Source organism: Mirounga angustirostris, unplaced genomic scaffold (assembly GCF_029215605.1).
Source record: "Mirounga angustirostris isolate CCGP_5_RB_7025 unplaced genomic scaffold, mMirAng1.0.hap1 SCAF_14, whole genome shotgun sequence".
NCBI classification, from domain to species: domain Eukaryota; kingdom Metazoa; phylum Chordata; class Mammalia; order Carnivora; family Phocidae; genus Mirounga; species Mirounga angustirostris.
In genome coordinates this window covers 47,126,728-47,144,920 of record NW_026991722.1, presented here as the reverse complement: position 1 = coordinate 47,144,920, position 18,193 = coordinate 47,126,728, and the positions used below count along the sequence as shown (strand labels likewise).

Here is an 18,193-nt window from a genome sequence, read left to right as displayed (position 1 = left end):
TGAAGCAGCAAGTGCTGATGGAGAAGCTGCAGCCAGTGATCCAGAAGATCGAACTAGAACTATGGATGAAGGTGGCTAACTGAAGAACAGATTTTCAATGTAGATGAAACAGCCTTCTATGGAAGAAGGTGCCATCTAGGACTTTCACAGAGAGAAGTCAGTGCCTGGCTTCAAAGCTTCAAAGGACAGGCTGACTGTCTTGTTAGGGGCTATTGCAAGCTGGTGACTTTAAGTAGAAGCCAATGTTACTGACCATTCTGAAAATCCTAGGGCTCTTAAGAATTATGCTAAATCTACTCTGCCTGTGCTCTAGAAATGGAACAGCAAATCCTGGATGACAGCCTGTTTTTTTTTTTTTTTTTTTAAGATTTATTTATTTATTTATTTAACAGAGAAAGAGAGAGAGCATAAGTAGGCAGAGCGGCAGACAGAGGGAGAGGGAGAAGCAGGCTCTCTGCCGAGCAGGGAGCCTGATGCGGGGCTCGATCCCAGGACTCTGGGATCATGACCTGAGCCGAAGGCAGCCGCTTAACCAACTGAGCCACCCAGGCGCCCCGACAGCCTGTTTGTTTACAACATAGTTTACTGTATATTTTAAGCCTGATGTTGAGACCTACTGCTCCAGGGGGAACAATAAAAAAAGATACCTTTAAAAATATTACTGTTCATCGGCAATGCACCTGGTCAGCCAAGAGCTCTGATGGACTATGAGGTTGTCACCAGTGTGACTCCTAACCCCCCTGGACTCAGGAAACTCCTAGAAGCTTCTAACTATCAATTTCATCTTTTAGAAACTAACCAACAAATGGCTGGAACAGGAAGAGAAACACTTGAATAGATCTCAGGACCGTGCCTGCTCAGATGAGTCAGAAACTGCCCTACCAAGTTACCTCAGCTTTGTCATCTTTATTTTAATGTTAAAATCTCCTCTGAGTATTCCACCCCACCCCCCTCCCCACCCTCATAAAACGAGTCTGCTCACCCCTGTTTGGAGAGTCATTCCACATGATCTCCTCATTTGTACAAATAAAGATGACTTTGTGAGGGAACCCCACCGGGTGCAGTTTCTGTCTATAACTCACCAAAGAGTAGACGCACATTGGTTCTGTAACACGATGAATGTGGTTTTCGTGCCTGCTAACACAACATCCATTCTGCAGCCCATGGATCAAGGAGTCATTTTGACTTTTAAGTCTTATTGTTGACGAAATACATTTCATAAGGCCGTAGCTGCCAAGATAGTGATTCTGATGGATCTGGGCAAAGTATATTGAAAATCTTCTGGAAAGGATTCACCATTTTAGATGGCATTAAGAACATTTGTGATTCATGGGAAGAGGTCAAAATATCAACATTAACAGGAATTAATGTAAGAAGTTGATTCCAGCCTCATGCATGACTTTGGGGGGGGTTCCAGACTTCAGTGGAGGAAGTCCCTGCAGATGTGGTGGAAACAGCAAGAGAACTAGAATTGGGAGCGGAGCCTGAGGATGGGACTGCACTGCTGCAAGCTCATGATCAAACCTGAACGGATGAGGAGTTGCTTCTTATGGATGAGCAAGGAAAGTCCTTTCTTGAGATGGAATCTACAATCCTGGTGGAGATGCTGGGATGATTGTTGAAATGACAACAAAGGATTTAGAATATTACATGAACTTAACATTAAAATAAAGATGACAAGCACCAGCAGGGTTTGAGAAGATTGAATCCAATTTTGAAAGAAGTTCCGTTGGTAAAATGCTGTAAAACGGCATCACATGCTACAGAGAAATCGTTCGTGAAAGGAAGAGTCAACTGGTGCAGCAAACTTCACTGTTGTCTTATTTAAGAAATCACCACAGACACCCCAAACTTCAGCAACCAACCACCACCCTGATCAGTCAGCAGCCAGAAACATGGAGGCAAGACCCCAGCAAAAGCTCAGATGCTGCTTAACATTTTTTTTTAGCAAGAGTATTTTTATTTTATTTTTTTTTAAGATTTTATTTACTCATTTGACAGAGAGAGACACAGTGAGAGAGAGAACACAAGTAGTGGGAGTGGGAGAGGGAGAAGCAGGCTTCCCGCGGAGCAGGGAGCCCAATGCGGGGCTCGATCCCAGGGCCCTGGAATCACGACCTCAGCCGAAGGCCAACTCTAACCCACTGAGCCACCCAGGCACCGCAGCAAGAGTATTTTTAATTTAAGGCATGTACATTGTTTTTAAGGATAGAATGCTATTGCACACTTAATAGACCACCATATAATGTAAACATAGCTTTGATATGCATTGGGAAATAAAACAATTCGGTGACTCACTTAATTGTGATACGCACTTTTTTGCCGCAGTCTGGAACCAGATCTGAGTATCTCTGATGCTGCCTGTACTTTCTTTCTCGGTGACAAAGCAGAGACAGTGCTTTCTGATGCCAGCAGTTCCTAGAAAATGTTAGGATTGGCGTCACAAATACAATTCTACCGATCACAACTAGAATCATTTCTAGACAACCATTTATTTTCATTTAACATTAGCTCCGGGTCCTGACCAGTCACCATCCTTGTCCTTTCCAACTCAGGGCTAGAGTTCTTTGATGGCTGAACAAGCTCACCAAGGGCAAAGCTGTGGAGCAGAAGTCTGGAATTTGTCAGCCCTTGCGTTACGTGGTCACGCTTCATGGGGTTTGCTGCCCACCCTCCTCGCCTCCCTTGACTTTCTCCTCCCTTGATATGTGTTTCACTTCCTGCTCCTGTCCCTGTCATCTCACCTCCTTGGCTGATTTCACTTTATCCTTCAAAATCACTTCTCAGTTTTTTCCTCTCTCCCCAGAGTCTCCCTTGGGACTTCATTCACCCATGACTTTGACCATCACTTCTACATACGTGATGCCTGAATCAGTAGCAACAGTCTTGTCCTAAACATCAAGCTGCAGCTTCCAACTGCCTTCTGGAATCTATTTCACACATTCTTTAAACTGCACCTGTCCAGATGTGCCCTCTCTCTCTGTCCCCACTCCAGTTCTGCTTCCTTCTTTCTAACACAGTTATTGTCACCATCCACCATGTAAACCTTGGGTGTGGAAAAGAATTAACCTAGCAGACCAGAGACCGCTAACGTTAGAAAGTTTTGCTTACGAGATTAACCATTGGCTGGCATCTAGGGACTTGGCTAGTAAACCGTTCCCTACACTGATCTAAAGCCTTCCTGAAATGACAATGGCTCACTGTGTCTGACCTGTTTGTACACAACAATGTGGTTTATGCTGAATGCCTGTTTTCCTTCTGGAAGTCTGGAATTTTGGTAAATGCTAGGCAGAGGGTACCTATGTGACCAGCTCCCAGTTGAAAGCCTGGGCAAGTCTCTAATGAGCTTCCCTCAGTAGACAATAACTTGTCGATGTTGCCACATCTCGTTGCAAGAGGAATTGCGCTCCTCCTGTGTGAATCCACTGGAAGCTTGGTTCCTCCATCTTCTCTCCATTTCTCTTTCCCTTTGCTGATTTTGCTATCGATCCTTTTGTTGTAAACTTAACCATGGTTTTGACCACATGATGAGCCCTGGGAGTCTTTCTAGCAAATCACCCAACCTGGGGGAGGTCCTAGGGTCCCCGGCACATCTTAGTATAATCCTAACCCTCTTTTCCTTGCTCTCTATGTTCAATTAATCACCAATTATCATTAGATCTACCCCTAATTTTAAATTTTAAACATTTTTTAAAATTTATTTTTAATTTTTTTTTTAAAAGATTTTATTTATTTGACAGAGAGAGACACAGTGAGAGAGGGAACACAAGCAGGGGGAGTGGGAGAGGGAGACACAGGCTTCCCGCGGAGCGGGGAGCCCGATGCGGGGCTCGATCCCAGGACCCTGGGATCATGACCTGAGCCGAAGGCAGCCGCTTAACGACTGAGCCGCCCAGGCACCCCCCCAAAATTTTTTTTGTTTTTAAAGTAATCTCTACGCCCAGCGTGGGGCTCAAACTCAACCCCGAGGTCAAGAGTCACATGCTCTATGGACTGAGCCAGCCAGGCATCCCTCTACCTCTAAATATTTAAAATATATCCTGTGTTCACCACCCTCATTGCCTTGAGGCTACAACTGTGACTGCATCTGGGCATTACTCCCCTTGCTTTCCTCCACTACAGAAAGCAAAACCCCAAGATTGGAGAACAGCACCAGGCCAACGCTATGAGGAGGTTCTCTCTCAAAGCCAGTTTCCTCAGGTGCAAGATGTGGATAATGATAATGCCTATTTCATAGCGTGGCTGTCAGGGGAAAATGAGAAAATGCGTATGAACTTTTATGAGACTCTCTATGTAAAGTGCTTAGCACATAACAATCCTTCTATTTCTTTTTTTTTAAAGATTTTATTTATTTATTTGACAGAGAGAGACACAGCAAAAGAGGGAACACAAGCAGAGGGAGTGGGAGAGGGAGAAGCAGGCTTCCCGCGGAGCAGGGAGCCCGACATGGGGCTCGATTCCAGGACTCCGGGATCATGACCTGAGCCGGAGGCAGACACTTAACGACTGAGCCACCCAGGCGCCCCACAATCCTTCTATTTCTATTGATGTTATTCATGATCCGCAGACCGCACCGGTCACTACCCCTGAGGCTCAGCCAGTTCTAGCATTGAAACCACTTTGTGCAATTAGGACCTCAATTTCTTACCCTCTAATCTGCAGTGCAGGCCCACCCCAAAGTGTATCTCTGTGGGATTCCAAGTAGCCTGCCATTTGGGGGAGTGCTCTTGTCCTCTGACTAGGTCTCCTGTGTGGGAGAATGATGAGACAAAACTTTCTTGTGGTTGCCAAGGGTGGGGGCAGCAGGGGAGGGGGGAAGCCAGAATGGCCATGGAGTTCTCCAGATACCTGATGTTATCGATGCAAATATTTACAGTTGTGCAAAACCATCAGTTATTGCAGACAACAAAGCTACTGCATGGGACTGAAGAGCCAGCAGCACCACGGGTAATAAAAATAGAAATTAAGACACACACAGATCAGTATATGGTGATGGATGTGTTAACTAGAAGGGGGGAATCCTTCCACAATGTCTATGGATAGTGAATCATCACAGTGTACATTTCTGTTTTCAAAGTTTCTGTTTTAAGTATCTTCCATGATTCTCCCAGGAATTTTTGTCTGAATGAGAAACCTTGTGGGATCATTACAAAAGTTCTCCATAGTTGAAATAATGAAATCATAAAGTTTAAAGATCTACTCAGGCTTCCAAGTATCAATATATTTACCAACAAAGCTGAATTACTCACTCTAAAATTCCATGCTATTAAAAATCACATAGAAATAACCCACTTCTGATTAAAAACAAACAGGAAAAAAGACCAAAGGCAAGTTGGGTAGTACATTATTTTGAATTAAAACATGGAATATGTCATCAAACAAATGGATGTATTGACAACTTTTTTAGCTCAATTAACAAATGATTTGCATAGGAATTGCTAGTTCTGTCTTAGGATGCAGAGCTCATTGAATTGTGAATTAGATTAACATAAAACAAGAATAAAAAAATAACCATTTACCTGTATGCCAAATAAATGCAATTTTACTTCAAATAGCAGATTTTTGTTCAGTCTTTGGTGAGTGGTTAATATAATCATCTTCCCTGCTATGGATAATGTCATAATCTCACCAGACCGAATGTGATCCTTCTAAACTAGAGACCTCTTACCTATAGTAGGAAAACCTCCATTAAGTATTGTTAAAGCTACTGGATCCATTTTTATGGTCCTAGGATTGCTCAACATTTTCTGCTTAAAACAATGGGCCAAGGACAACATATCTTAGGGAAAACACTAAGTTTGTGATTTCATCCCATTTTGTCTTTTAGAACTTTGTTATTACTGTCCATCATACTGTTTTGATTTATATCAGTGATGAGCAACCAGTTTTGGCCTAAGGGCTAACAAAGGGGGAAAAAATGGAAAACATTTAAGACCACACTATTTCCTTTTCAAAATGAACATAGTTTTATGAAATTCCCGTGGGGGAAGTGTATTTGTACTACTTCGCTAAGTAAAGGAAAGTCAGTGAAGAAATTGGCACTGCTTTTTAGCTACTAAAAGGTTTATATCCGGGTATTTTAGCAATACAGACAGAACTTTCTTTAATTTTTTATCCAGAAATTAGATTGCAGACTTGTTGCATAGTTAGGCTGTAGACATCTCTGGGGGCTCTGTGGCTTGCTCATTACTGCCTTTATTGACTAAAATAAGCTGATTTTTGTTGATTGATTATTTTATTGATCATAACAAACTTTAAGAGAATATATTCTAATTTCAAAAATTATATTCCATCGCTTATTGACTTAAAGATAATGCTTTTAGTACCACTGCAAGTTGGTTAAAAAAAAAACAACTTTGGCGACTGCACTTCTTTCCATCTTAACATGTCTTTACACAGAACATTGGCTGGAAACCAGAACAGAACATGAAAAGAAAACTAAAGAATATTTAAATAACAGAAATACCATCAGCGTTTATTATGGTAGATTATAGAAAGATGGTCTAATCTGTGAGTGTGCAATTAGGCACTGCCTGAGGCATTTAGACACCATTGATTATAAAGTGCATTGAACGTAAATTTTGACTCCCCTCCAAGGAATAATTCAATAAAACTCAGGTTTCTTTCTTGGAATCAATCAGCTCAAGAACATGCATAGATGAACACTTATTAAATACTAATAACAGTCTTTTATTACTTATACTCCTGCAATAGAATAGCAACATACTGTACTTGTATATGTCACATTTTATCCAAGGACCTCAAAGTCATTGGGTCAAGCAATAGGATTACACAGCATATTAAGTTACTTAGTTATGGCATGGGAAGCGGATTCCCAACAATAGAACCAAAATAAAAGTTCAAAGAGACAAGCCTACATTTCCTGTGGTTTGTAATTTTCTGAGTTTCCAAATTTGCCACTCATATCCTACCGTACCTACCATATTGATTCTAGGTAAAAATGATTTTTTATGTGTTAGGAATGAGATGAGGATCACCTCGCAACTAAACAATTTCTCTTTTTTATAGTTCAACAGTCCATCTTGGAAAATCACATGGTGGAATGTCAGAAGTGGCTCTGTAATGTAAATTTACACATCATTGCTTCAGAATCGTGGTTATGATCTTTGGGTAGAAGAAAACATTTTACGCTGGAAGGACATACATCTTTGTGTAAAATATGAGGAAGCTATATCTCTTAGCACACTTACAATTAACACAAAAGCAGAAGTGCTTTGATTCACTGAAGATCACACTTTCAGTCTTTTAAAGGCTTTCATCATCTTGCTTAAACCTCTTCCAGGGTTTAACTCTTAGAGTTTAACAGAGAGACCCAACTTAGTGTGGTTTAAAATGAGTTTCTGTGGACTCCACGAATCTGGCAGGCCCCACAGCATTGGGGTTACTGGCCAGCATGAGAAGCCCATGAAAGTGAGGGCAAGGGGTCCCTGAGCCTTTCTGTTCTTGACTCGGGGCACAGAGCCCAGCTCTCCTTGGTCAGGGACCCAGGGTGGGCATTCTGGGCATTTCCTTGCTTAAAGGAATTTCCAACACTATTTGAAAAGCAATTTCTTTTTGGGCAATGGGGTTTCTATCTTTCAGTGAAATATGGAACTAAGTTAGCTCTTCCTGTGTCCTTCTTTACTTCGGAGGAGACGCAGTATACGTTCATTTTTGGTTAGTTCTGCCGGAAGTTCATTGGCCTGAAAGAAGACAAGACAGGCATTGGTGAATTCTCACAGTTGGGATGGTTTTAGGGACTCCAAAGAGGGGCCCCTCACCCAAACTTGCTCCTCTGCTGGTGAAAAACCCCACTGGACTCACTCTTGTTTTAAGGCCTTAAAGGTCTCCTTTAATCATATAAATATCATCTGCTATTTTCTTATCTCATCGTTAGAGTTATTTTTCTAAGCCATATCTCTAGTACATTGTGATCCCCTGGAGGCCAGGGTCCATGTATGATTAATCGTCGTATCCTCATTTCCAGCACAATGCCTGGTGCATCTAGTATGTCCTCAATAAATACTGGTAATGTTAATTTTTTTTTTTTAAAAGATTTTATTTATTTATTTGACAGAGAGAGACACAGCGAGAGAGGGAACACAAGCAGGGGGAGTGGGAGAGGGAGAAGCAGGCTCCCCGCAGAGCAGGGAGCCCGATGTGGGACTCGATCCCAGGACCCTGGGATCATGACCTGAGCCAAAGGCAGTCGCTCAACCAACTGAGCCACCCAGACGCCCGGTAATGTTAAATTTGATACTTTATATTTAATTAGTATGGGGCAGCGTGTCCGCTAGGGACCTGAGATTCAGGACAGGTATCTGTTGAGAAAACAGAGTTAGGAGGCATTCAGAGAATAAGAGATACCTGGTTAAGAGCAGCTTCTGTGGTCACCACTTCCCCCCATCCCTGGGTTTCACTGAATGTCCTTTCTTCTCATCATGCTGCTGAGACACATTCTTTATGCATTTATTTCATGAGTGGGTCCTTACCCCATGCAATCGACGTTATGGGGCAGTGGTTCTCAAACTTTTTGTTTTCAGGACCTTTTTACACTCTTAAAAATTATTGAGGATCCCAATGAGCTTTTGCTTTTAACTTCTTAGAGATGAAAAGAAGAACATTTAAAAATACCATAATTCATTAAAAATTGTAAATGCACTAGGGTAACATAAATAATACTTACGAAAAACAACCAAATTTTCAAAAACAAAAAAGCTAGTGACAAGAGTAGCATTGTTTAATAGATTTGCATATTTCCTGAGTGTGGAGCTTAACTGAAGACATTTGGATTTTCTTATCTGCTTCTGTATCCAATCTATTGTGATACGTTGTTTTGGTTAAAGCATATGAAGAAAATTCAGCTTTGCACAGATAGGTAGTTGGAAAAGGGAGAAACATTTTAACAGCCTCTTCAGATCGATGTAGATATCCTCCTTTGATACACCCACACTAAACAAGGGGTAGTTTCTTAAAGGTAACCACAGTGCGGAATCTGAAACCATATCAATGAGGTTTTTACATTAAAAATCCATAGATCTAATTATCTACAGCTAGGATCTTTCCCCATGTATGATTTATAACCTCACACACTGGCCATTTGGAAAATGTTAGTTCAATGAGATATGCCAAATGTTGACACATTGCATTATACAATCTCAAAAGATCACCTTCATTAATATTAGTGCTGATTCATCAGAAAAGCCTGTATTAAGAAGCTGTCAGACTCACGTGGTGGATACCAGTTGTTCTTTGAAGAAAAAATGGCGCTCTATGAAAAAGCAACTGGCCCACTTTGCTATTCAGACAATGGCGTGAGTGCTTTTCCCTGAGACAACCATTGCGCCTCAGTATACGGCAGAAGGGCTGGATGCATACTTCCATTTCGTTATGTAGAGTATTAAAAAGATGTGTAACAAGGGTCCAGATTTAATAAAGTTGAAGCTGTTTACTGCTTCATCAAAGATGTTCTTAAGTAAGTCTGGTATTTGTGTAAAATAATTTACAAAATCTGTACAATGACCCACAGAGTTTTGTAGGATCATTTGCTGGTTTGGTTCCTACCCCTGCTTTGATGTGCAAGGTGCCAATAGTTTCACCCACCATTGCTTTTACACCATTAAAGCAAACGCCAGCGCGGTGAAAAGGGCAAATAACATCTTTGTATTATTAAGTGTGCTGTTTTGACTTCTTAAACCTCTTGAAAGGGTCTTGCAGACCCTCAGGGGTCCACAGACCATACTTTGAGAACTGTCGTTACAGATGAATCACGGGATGTTCTTGGGATTTCAGGGGAGGCAGTTAAAAGGGTAGAAAGGCACCCTGAATAGGGGAGAGGGCTTGGATGCAGATGTTACCTGTCTCACATATTTTTTCCTCCCATGGCCACACCTGGAACCCCCCTGCTTTATCTGGGACCCCGATCCTAGGTGAAACTCCTGAATTCCCTACCTTCTAGGTTGGGTCCTGCTCTTTGACCCCCACCTGCTAGCTGGGCCCTCACTTGTTGGGCATTATGCACAGAGTTGCTGGGAATTATGTTTGCCACAAAAGGTGGTCTGCTGCACAGCATGTCCTGTGGCTACACCCCAGCCCCCACAAGGGACCCTTGATGCTGATGCTGGATTGAATTGAGCAGGAAATGACTATGCTATGTTGCTATACACCAGAGGCCTCTCTAGAGGCTTCAGATTCTATTATTGGTTCCTGCAGGAACAGACATTGTACAGGCCTCATGCCTGGGTCTGCACAGAAATGCCCCTGGTAGATAGACGTAAGCTCCATCTAGTCTTGGAGTATATTCAGGAATAACGGAGCTGTTTCATGTGGGTTATTGGTCCTTGGTGAGCAGGTTGGCAGGTAGCCAGAGGATCCTCTATGGTCAGGAGGAAGAGGAGATCTAAGAAGCTGTACTTTATCTACAAGCTTGCTGAGTTACAGCTCCCGTGTGTAATCTTTACCACTGAAAAAGGCTTTATATCCTCAAACCCTGTTGTCACGGTTTGGTCAATCGCATTGCTGCTCCATGTGTCATCCATATAGTTCTAAAAACCTGGTCTCATGCCTCCTCTCTCCAGGTTGGTCCCCACTGACTTCTCAGGTTGCTGAGGTTGTATGGACTATTATGATGGCTAGTGCCCTAGGCTAGCCCCCAAAGGCCATCTTATTCATTATGGAGCAGGACCACAGGCCCTTGTTCATGATACCACAGCATCAAAACACTCTCTTTCCCCACTGCTCCTGGGAGAACCTGTGTTCTGAGTCCTCAGTTGGGAGTATTGGGAACACGGGCTGGCACCCATGGGGACAGGTACAGTGTGGGGAGTGGCCATTGGGGCCGTTGGTTACCCTCTCTTGAGGCATCAGTGTCACAGTCCCAGAGCAGAACTCCACCCCTGGAGTAGAAGATTGCTTCTGTATTAGCTTAGAAGTCATTTCCTCTGGGAAGCCTCCCGTAGCATCCATTACTCCCTACTGATAGCTCGTGACTGTATTGCAATTTTTTTTTTTTTAAGATTTTATTTATTTGATAGAGAGAGATGGAGAGAGCCAGAGAGCACAAGCAGGGGGAGCAGCAGAGGGAGAGGGAGAAGCAGGCTCTCCGCTGAGCAGGGAGCCTGATGTGGGACTCGATCCCAGGACCCTGAGATCAGGACCTGAGCTGAAGGCAGACGCTTAACCGACTGAGCCACCCAGGCGCCCTGTATTGCAAATTCTTGTTTAATTGTCTTCATTCCGCAGTAAACTCTGAGCTCTTTGAAGGCAGAGACAAATGGGAACTCCATTCACCACTGTCTCCCCAGTACACAGCACCGTGTGTGTTATCTAGTAGGTACTCAGTATGTGTTGAATGAATGAAGGCGAAGAATACCGCCTTCAAGAGTCCTGGGTGGCTGCCTGAATCCCAGCACCCTTGCTTCTAGAGCTGCCTCTAAGAGGCTGGCTTCTTTGGGGTGGCCGGTGGATGGGTGGGATGGGGGTGGGGTTCCCTGGCAACAACTCCCAGCTCTCTAAGGGCTGCTGGTGTATGAAACTCCGGCGTGAGCAGTCTCTCTATATAGCTCTATATATTCAAGTAACTTTAGGGACAATCCAAAGTCCAGCATTTTGGTCACTGGAAATTCCCCATAAACCTTATTGCTGAAATCCCAGGAGACAAACAAAGAATTGCATGTTGTTTCAGTTTCCATAGCTACTGGATGGCTTAGCAAGAAAGATCAATCTCTTTAAGAAGTCTGTGACCAGGGTCTAAAGATAAGAGCATAGCTGCTTTCAGCTGCCTTATCACACAGCCAGGCCAGCTAATGGAAAACAAATCGGAGTATCTCAGGAAGAGATAAGCAGATCAAGCACTCTAATGGTAAGAACAAGGAAATAATAACTCCACATGCTAAGAAAATGAAAATAAAAGACTCTTGGCATGTTGTCTAATTGCACCTCTTAATGGCTCCTTTTCAAAATGTCATGAAAAAGGTTCTATGTGTTTGCTTTTATTATTAAAGAAATTAACACAGCAATAGATACTTACAAAAGCTCAAATAGCATATACGTATAAAGTGAAAATTGCTTTTCATACCTTCCTTTATTGATAAGCACCACTCCTACTTCCTCCTTTATTTTTTTTTCAAGATTTTATTTATTTATTTGACAGAGAGAGACACAGAGAGAGAAGGAACACAAGCAGAGGGAGTGGGAGAGGGAGAAGCAGGCCTCCTGTGGAGCAGGGAGCCCGACACGGGGCTCGATCCCAGGACCCTGGGATCATGACCTGAGCCGAAGGCAGACACTTAACGACTGAGCCACCCAGGCGCCCCTACTTCCTCCTTTATTTTTATTTTTTTAAGATTTTATTTATTTATTTGACAGAGAGAGACACAGAGAGAGAGGGAACACAAGCAGAGGGAGTGGGAGAGGAAGAAGCAGGCTTCCCGCTGAGCAGGGAGCCCGACCCGGGGCTCGATCCCAGGACCCTGGGATCATGACCTGAGCCGAAGGCAGACACTTAACCGATCAAGCCACCCAGGTGCCCCTACTTCTTCCTTTAAAAGTTCATATTTTAGTGTTCTCTCAAGACCTTCCCTCCCCCAGAGATGCTGCCCTCCTCCTCCAAGGTTCTACACTTGACTGCTAATGCAGATGTCGAATAGGAAAAAATGGGTATTGGGCATCTTCCCACCTCCACGTTTGACCTAACTGTAAACTAAGGATTTTGGCCTATAAAAATATGGGTTGGTTCAGAACAGCGGCGCAAAGTCCTGTTAACAGTGTAAGAGCAACATTTCCCCCTTTCTCTTCTACTCTCCAAAGAAAGTTCAAGCAGTTGTCAAGATATGCACATCTGACGTATTTAGGATAGCAATAAACTACCAGGGCTTTGACTTTTTTAGGACACTTCTCTGATGATGGAACCCCATAACTCTACTCCCCGCAATTACTACTCCCCACCCCGTCTTGGGAGGCTGCACCATTGTTAGCTCACAACCACGGATGATAGACACAGGGTTTTTAGCATAATTCTCTGGATCCAGATGCACCGCTCATCCTACTACTGACAGCCTGTATGCCCTCACTATGCTGAGGTATGAAGAGAGGGGCTGGGGCCAGCCTGAGGGATGAGACTCCTGTCGGAGCTTTGCTCTTCCTCCCAGTCCCTTTCAAAGGCACGTCAGCATCTAATAGAGTGTCCTTAGGTCCACAGCACACAGCACTCAGTCTAAGTACTGCCAATGTTTTTTTTCCAAGTGAAACGAGAAATCTGGCCCAGGGTGCACGGGACGGGTTATCTTGGCTTAGGTAGAAACTGCCTATCTCTTTGCACAGGTGCCCAGAGGAGTTAAAACATAGGGAAGGAAAGGTTGGTACCTTGTTTCTCAGGGCTGGGTCCGCCCCTGCTTCCAGGAGCAGCGCGACTGTTTTAGTATTCCCACTGAGGACTGCCGCGTGGAGGGCCGATGTCCCATTCTAAGAGAAAACGACAGTGTGTGTCAGGAGTGGGCTCACAGCCATCAGCACCGAGCCTGGCTTTCATCATGAACTAGCCTGAGTGAGGAGACCCAGGTTGGAGCTTTGCTCTTCCTCACAGTCCCTTTCCAAAGCACATCGGCATCTAATAGTGTCCTCAGGTCCACAGCATATGGTCAGTACACATACTGCCAACGTCCTTTGGCAAGTGAAGCCGGAAATCTGGCCCGGGGTGCACGTGACTTCCGGATCAGTCCATCAGTTTTAAATATATTAGAATTTGCCGCAGCAAAAGCAGTGATGCTATGTCAAACATTTTGCCTTTTTCTTCAAGGACAACTTATATAGTTTTCATGCTTCCAGCGAGGCTGGCAAGCCAACAGGCCGACCTGTCAGCCCAGCTACCTGCACTCCACTCACTCAGGTGGGTGGGAGCACCACTGTGGGGTTACAGAGCATGAGCGTGCGGGGTAAGGAAACCCCCAAGCCCTGAGGTGGAGAATTTTTGAGCATAGAAGGGTCCGCTGGGTGGGTTGCTGACATTTTATGAAATGTACTGCAAATATTTATTGAACTAAGGAAGCATCTATGTGCAGCACGTAGCCAGATTCTGGGAGGGGAGAGGAAGAGAATGTAACAAGCCTGATATAAGAATGATGGGCAGTCACATGACAACTGTTCTGTAGACATGCATATGTCTACAAAAGCATCTAAATGCAAGCTTATTTTCCACATTAGCTACTTATAATAATAACAATAAGCTACTTTATTTTATAAAAGACTAAAATACAATGCCCATAAAAAAATTCCAGCAAAGTAGCATTTTCCTTTCCAAAGCAGCATGTTTGCTTTTTAACATGTATGGCAACTCACTTGTCTGGTAACATTTCACCCATCTAAATTTTCACCAACTTGTCAACTTCATCTATTTGCAACATGGCTAAGAATAAAATACCAAGCCGAAAAAGAGCTCTTTGAAACGAGATAGGTATTACAAAGTCCATTTCTGAAGCTCATTTCTTTTATTCATAGAGAGTTCCCTTTCATAGACCATTTATTCTTACTTTACATACAGTGTTAATGAATGTAGGTTTCCCGCTTCCAAGCTCATGGAAGATTAGAAGTCGCTCAGTGGGACAGAGAGAGGGGCCAGCATTCTGACAACAGCAGTCCTGTATCAGCTGATCACGAGACTAGAGCCTAAATATATAAAGATCCGATACAGAGTGTCCAAAAAGCCTCTGGGATCATTCAAGGACAGGTTGACTTTTTATACATCAATAAAGCCCGAGGAAACATCCCCCAAAATGCTAAGCAAACTACAGCCTGTGGGCCAAATCGAGCCTGCCGCCTGTTTTTCTACGTCCTAACAAGTTAAGATTTAAAAAAAAAAATAAATAAAAGAATACTACATGAAAATATGAAATTCCAGAAATCCAATGTCCATAAATAGTGTGTTAGTGGAATGCAGCCATCCTTTGCCCCCATGGCTGCTTTCATGCTACAACAGTAGAGTTGAACAGTTCCAACAGAGACTCTATGGCCCATGAAGCCTAAAATATTTACTCCCTGGCCCTTTATTGAAAAAGATTGCCAACCCCTGGTATACACTGTAACTGAGAAATATCTTAGTCTGAAAGGGTTAAAATTTAAAAAAGGGTTTTGGGGCTCTGTTTCCTGGCAGACCCAGCTTTCCAGAATGACACATTCTTTGAGGTGTCCAGATACGTGAGGCTTATTTTCTTTCACCTAAGATAACAATGTGGTTCTTTGCTGCAGATAACGAAGGGAAGAAACATGAGCACCTGTCCCCCATGTTTCCTGGGACACAAATCATGTGTTTCATGAGTGGTGGAAGATTTTAGTCCAATGATATATATATCAAGATAGTTTACTTTCCAAGGTAGTGATTTAATTACTACCAATTTTTTTTTTTTTTTTCTGGGAAACTAAGTAGCAACAGACTCTGGTTCACTCTTCTTACCACCCTGCCATTTCAACCAGTGCTAATGAATCTCCAACATTAAGAAGTTGTAGGTAAGTTCTTTCAAGAATGCAACTAACCATGTGAATTACACTCAGCTTCTGCAGTGCTCAGGTATGGGCTTCTTAATTTTTAGCCTCTCTTTTACAGATTGGTAAAATTTCTCTTTAAGTCTTACCTTCAAAATACCAAGGGTGGGTGAGAATTTCAGCAACTCTTCTATAACATCGTTATAGCCTTTGTTGGCTGCTTTGAGTAATGCTGTTGTACCATCCTTAACAGAGAGGAAAAGAAAAGTTGCCTATTAACGTGTGTTGGCTAAGAACTAAATGTTAGTTGAGAACCGGGAATATGCTTGTCAGAACAGGTGAAAGGAGTAAACCAAAGTATGAGCGGGCCACGTCTCTTAATCTAGGAGCATTTTAGAGCATATTCAGTTCTGCCTGAAAGAATGCTAGACGAAATATGTGACTTATTATCTTAGAACCCTGCCATTTGGGAATTCAGACTCTTCCAGTCCCTTAGGACACTGGGTAAGGGGCGAGGGGAATATCAAGAGTATATTTTAGGACACAGATGGACCAAAGAGGCATTGTCTGCAGTTCGTGACTTAGTGGAAATTAATGTTAAACTATTTTTAATGACTTAAATAATTACCGAACTGTATTTACTGTTTTACATTTTGAATCTGCTTTTCTTTTTGCTTTGTCTTATACACAACCTTGCTCTACTGTGCCCTAGGTATCTGTCTGTGGGGGTTGGGGGTGGGTAGGTGGTGAGTAGGAAAGGGATAGATTGAAATCTGTTTAAAAAAAAAAAATGCAAAAACGCAAAAATTTATATTCAGCTTCTGTCATCACTTTTTGGCCTGGGAAGAGATTTTCCAAATTCCGTTTTTTCCCCCTGCTTTTACATATCAATTGCTGTATTTGGAGGATTCAGCTCACAGAATTCTGTAGTAAAGGAAATATCCCAGCCTGCTCTAAATGTTTAGCTGGAATCAGGAAGAAAGAAAATGAGATTAGAGGGTTTTTCTTTTCTGGTTTCAGAGATGTGGGAAGAAGAGATAGAGTGGGAGAGAGGACAGTGAAGTAGGCAGGAATGTGTCTTTACCCCTTTCTGGGCTCAGACATGAAGAAGGGAGGTGGGTCACATACGCAAGGGTAATACTTACAGACACTGTAAGAACCAAACCAAACCAAACCCAAAAAGCAGATGGCATAGTGCGGTCAGGCAGCAGGGTCTTCCAAGCTGCCCTTAGTTTCTATGGGCCACAGGGCCTTCTGTGGCGCCCATCGAGGCAGACTTAGGTGACATTAGCATTATTAGGTGGAGGCCAGTGGCGGATGTGGTGCAGGGGTCTGCAGCTGGGGAAGCCGGATGAGGTGGAGCCCCAGGAGCACTGCTGGACCCCAAAACACAGAGGTTGCGCCCCGACCTGCACTGCGGTCCAGGGCCAGCAGGAGGCGCAGCTCAGGCGTACCCGCAGCCGCTAGGGACAACCCCAAGGACAGCCCGAGGCCGGGGCTCCTACCTCCCGCATCCTCCCGGTTTCATCCAGGAGTCAGCTCAAGTGGAGGAGGATCTCCGAGGATGAAACATCTTTCCCTTAGGGAGACTGGGTAGCACTTGCTAAGTTTCAGCTGACTCGAACATTTACTTTGTTTTCCTGCTGAAGAGCCGGTGGACGTTGGGAGAAAACCCAGGGGAGATACAGATCAAATAAAGGCGCGTTTTCTCCGCACGTCAGGGTTGAATTTTGGAGCTCCGTCGGTACATGCACTACCCGCGCCCTACAACACCCCCCCCCCCGTCCCGCCCCAGCCCCCATGCGCCGCAGCTGAGGCTCAGACTCACGTTGCGGGCGGCATCCCGGTCGGCTCCGCGCAGCAGCATCACCCTCACCACCTCGCTGTGGCCCATCTGCGACGCGATCCACAGTGGCGCCGTCCCGTCCTGCCGGCGAGGGGACACGCTTGCTCCCACCGTGCCACCCACCAGCCGCCGAGCAGCAAGGTAGCACCCACAAACAACCTCCCGACGACACATGAGGACGGAGATTTTAACGCATTTACACAGACGAGCATTTGGTAGTGCCTGGAACACTTGCGTGATTGCCAATATTTGGGTTTGGGCTTATAACAGCCATTTTATGGCAGGATCTTTGGGCTCATAGTATGGTGCGGGACTTCAGGGAACACGGAGTGGGAAAGCGGTTGAGTTGCTCACCAAGGCAGAACCAGATTTTACAAACCCAGCGAGGAGAGGCCAGCATGTGTTTATTTCCCCCAGATTCTGTCAGTTTGTTTGCTTTACTGGTGGGTTCACACAACACACTCTGCTTAGTGTGGGCCCTCGTTCCCACAGGAGAGAGGGCAGTTTTCTTGGAGATGTGTGAGGGTCACAGAACTAAAGACATTTCTCCCACTCTTCTAGTCTGGTGTCTAGAATTCCCCACAGCCAGTCATTTTTAGGGACTTTAGTTTTATGCAGGATGTGATACGATTTCTTCTGGGAGGGGATGCACACTAGCGAGTTATAGGAGGGTGACATTTATTGGTAATATTTCCTGAGTATTGTGCCCCCAAAGAGCCTGTTCTGTGAGAATGAGGCCATGAAGCAGAGAGGTGTTGCTCCAGAGAAGAAAAGGTGAAACATCCAAGGGAGGGAGAAGGATTTAATAGGAGGGTGGCTCCTGCCAGACAGAAAGGAAAACAGAAAACCCTTCTAGTGCTAGAAGGAAGCTCT

At 44.0% G+C, this 18,193-nt stretch overlaps 1 protein-coding gene across 8 annotated transcripts in view; it reads right to left on the bottom strand.

Annotated features, from left to right (window-relative positions):
- Window positions 1–978: 978 nt before the first annotated feature.
- Window positions 979–18,193, bottom strand: part of ANKRD29 (ankyrin repeat domain 29) — a 66,749-nt gene continuing 49,534 nt past the window's right edge. For 6 of the 8 annotated variants that reach the window (XM_064577802.1, XM_064577806.1, XM_064577805.1 and 3 more), the window contains 4 exons: window positions 17,303–17,401; window positions 15,624–15,719; window positions 13,363–13,461; window positions 979–2,418 (listed from right to left, as the gene is read on the bottom strand). In XM_064577802.1, the coding sequence (XP_064433872.1) occupies window positions 2,299–2,418; window positions 13,363–13,461; window positions 15,624–15,719; window positions 17,303–17,401 (414 nt within the window). In that variant the 3' untranslated portion in view covers window positions 979–2,298. Of the gene's footprint in view, window positions 2,419–6,448; window positions 8,322–13,362; window positions 13,462–15,623; window positions 15,720–17,302; window positions 17,402–18,193 lie in introns of those variants that run through there. The other 2 variants (XM_064577801.1, XM_045886929.3) reach the window with 2 other exon arrangements.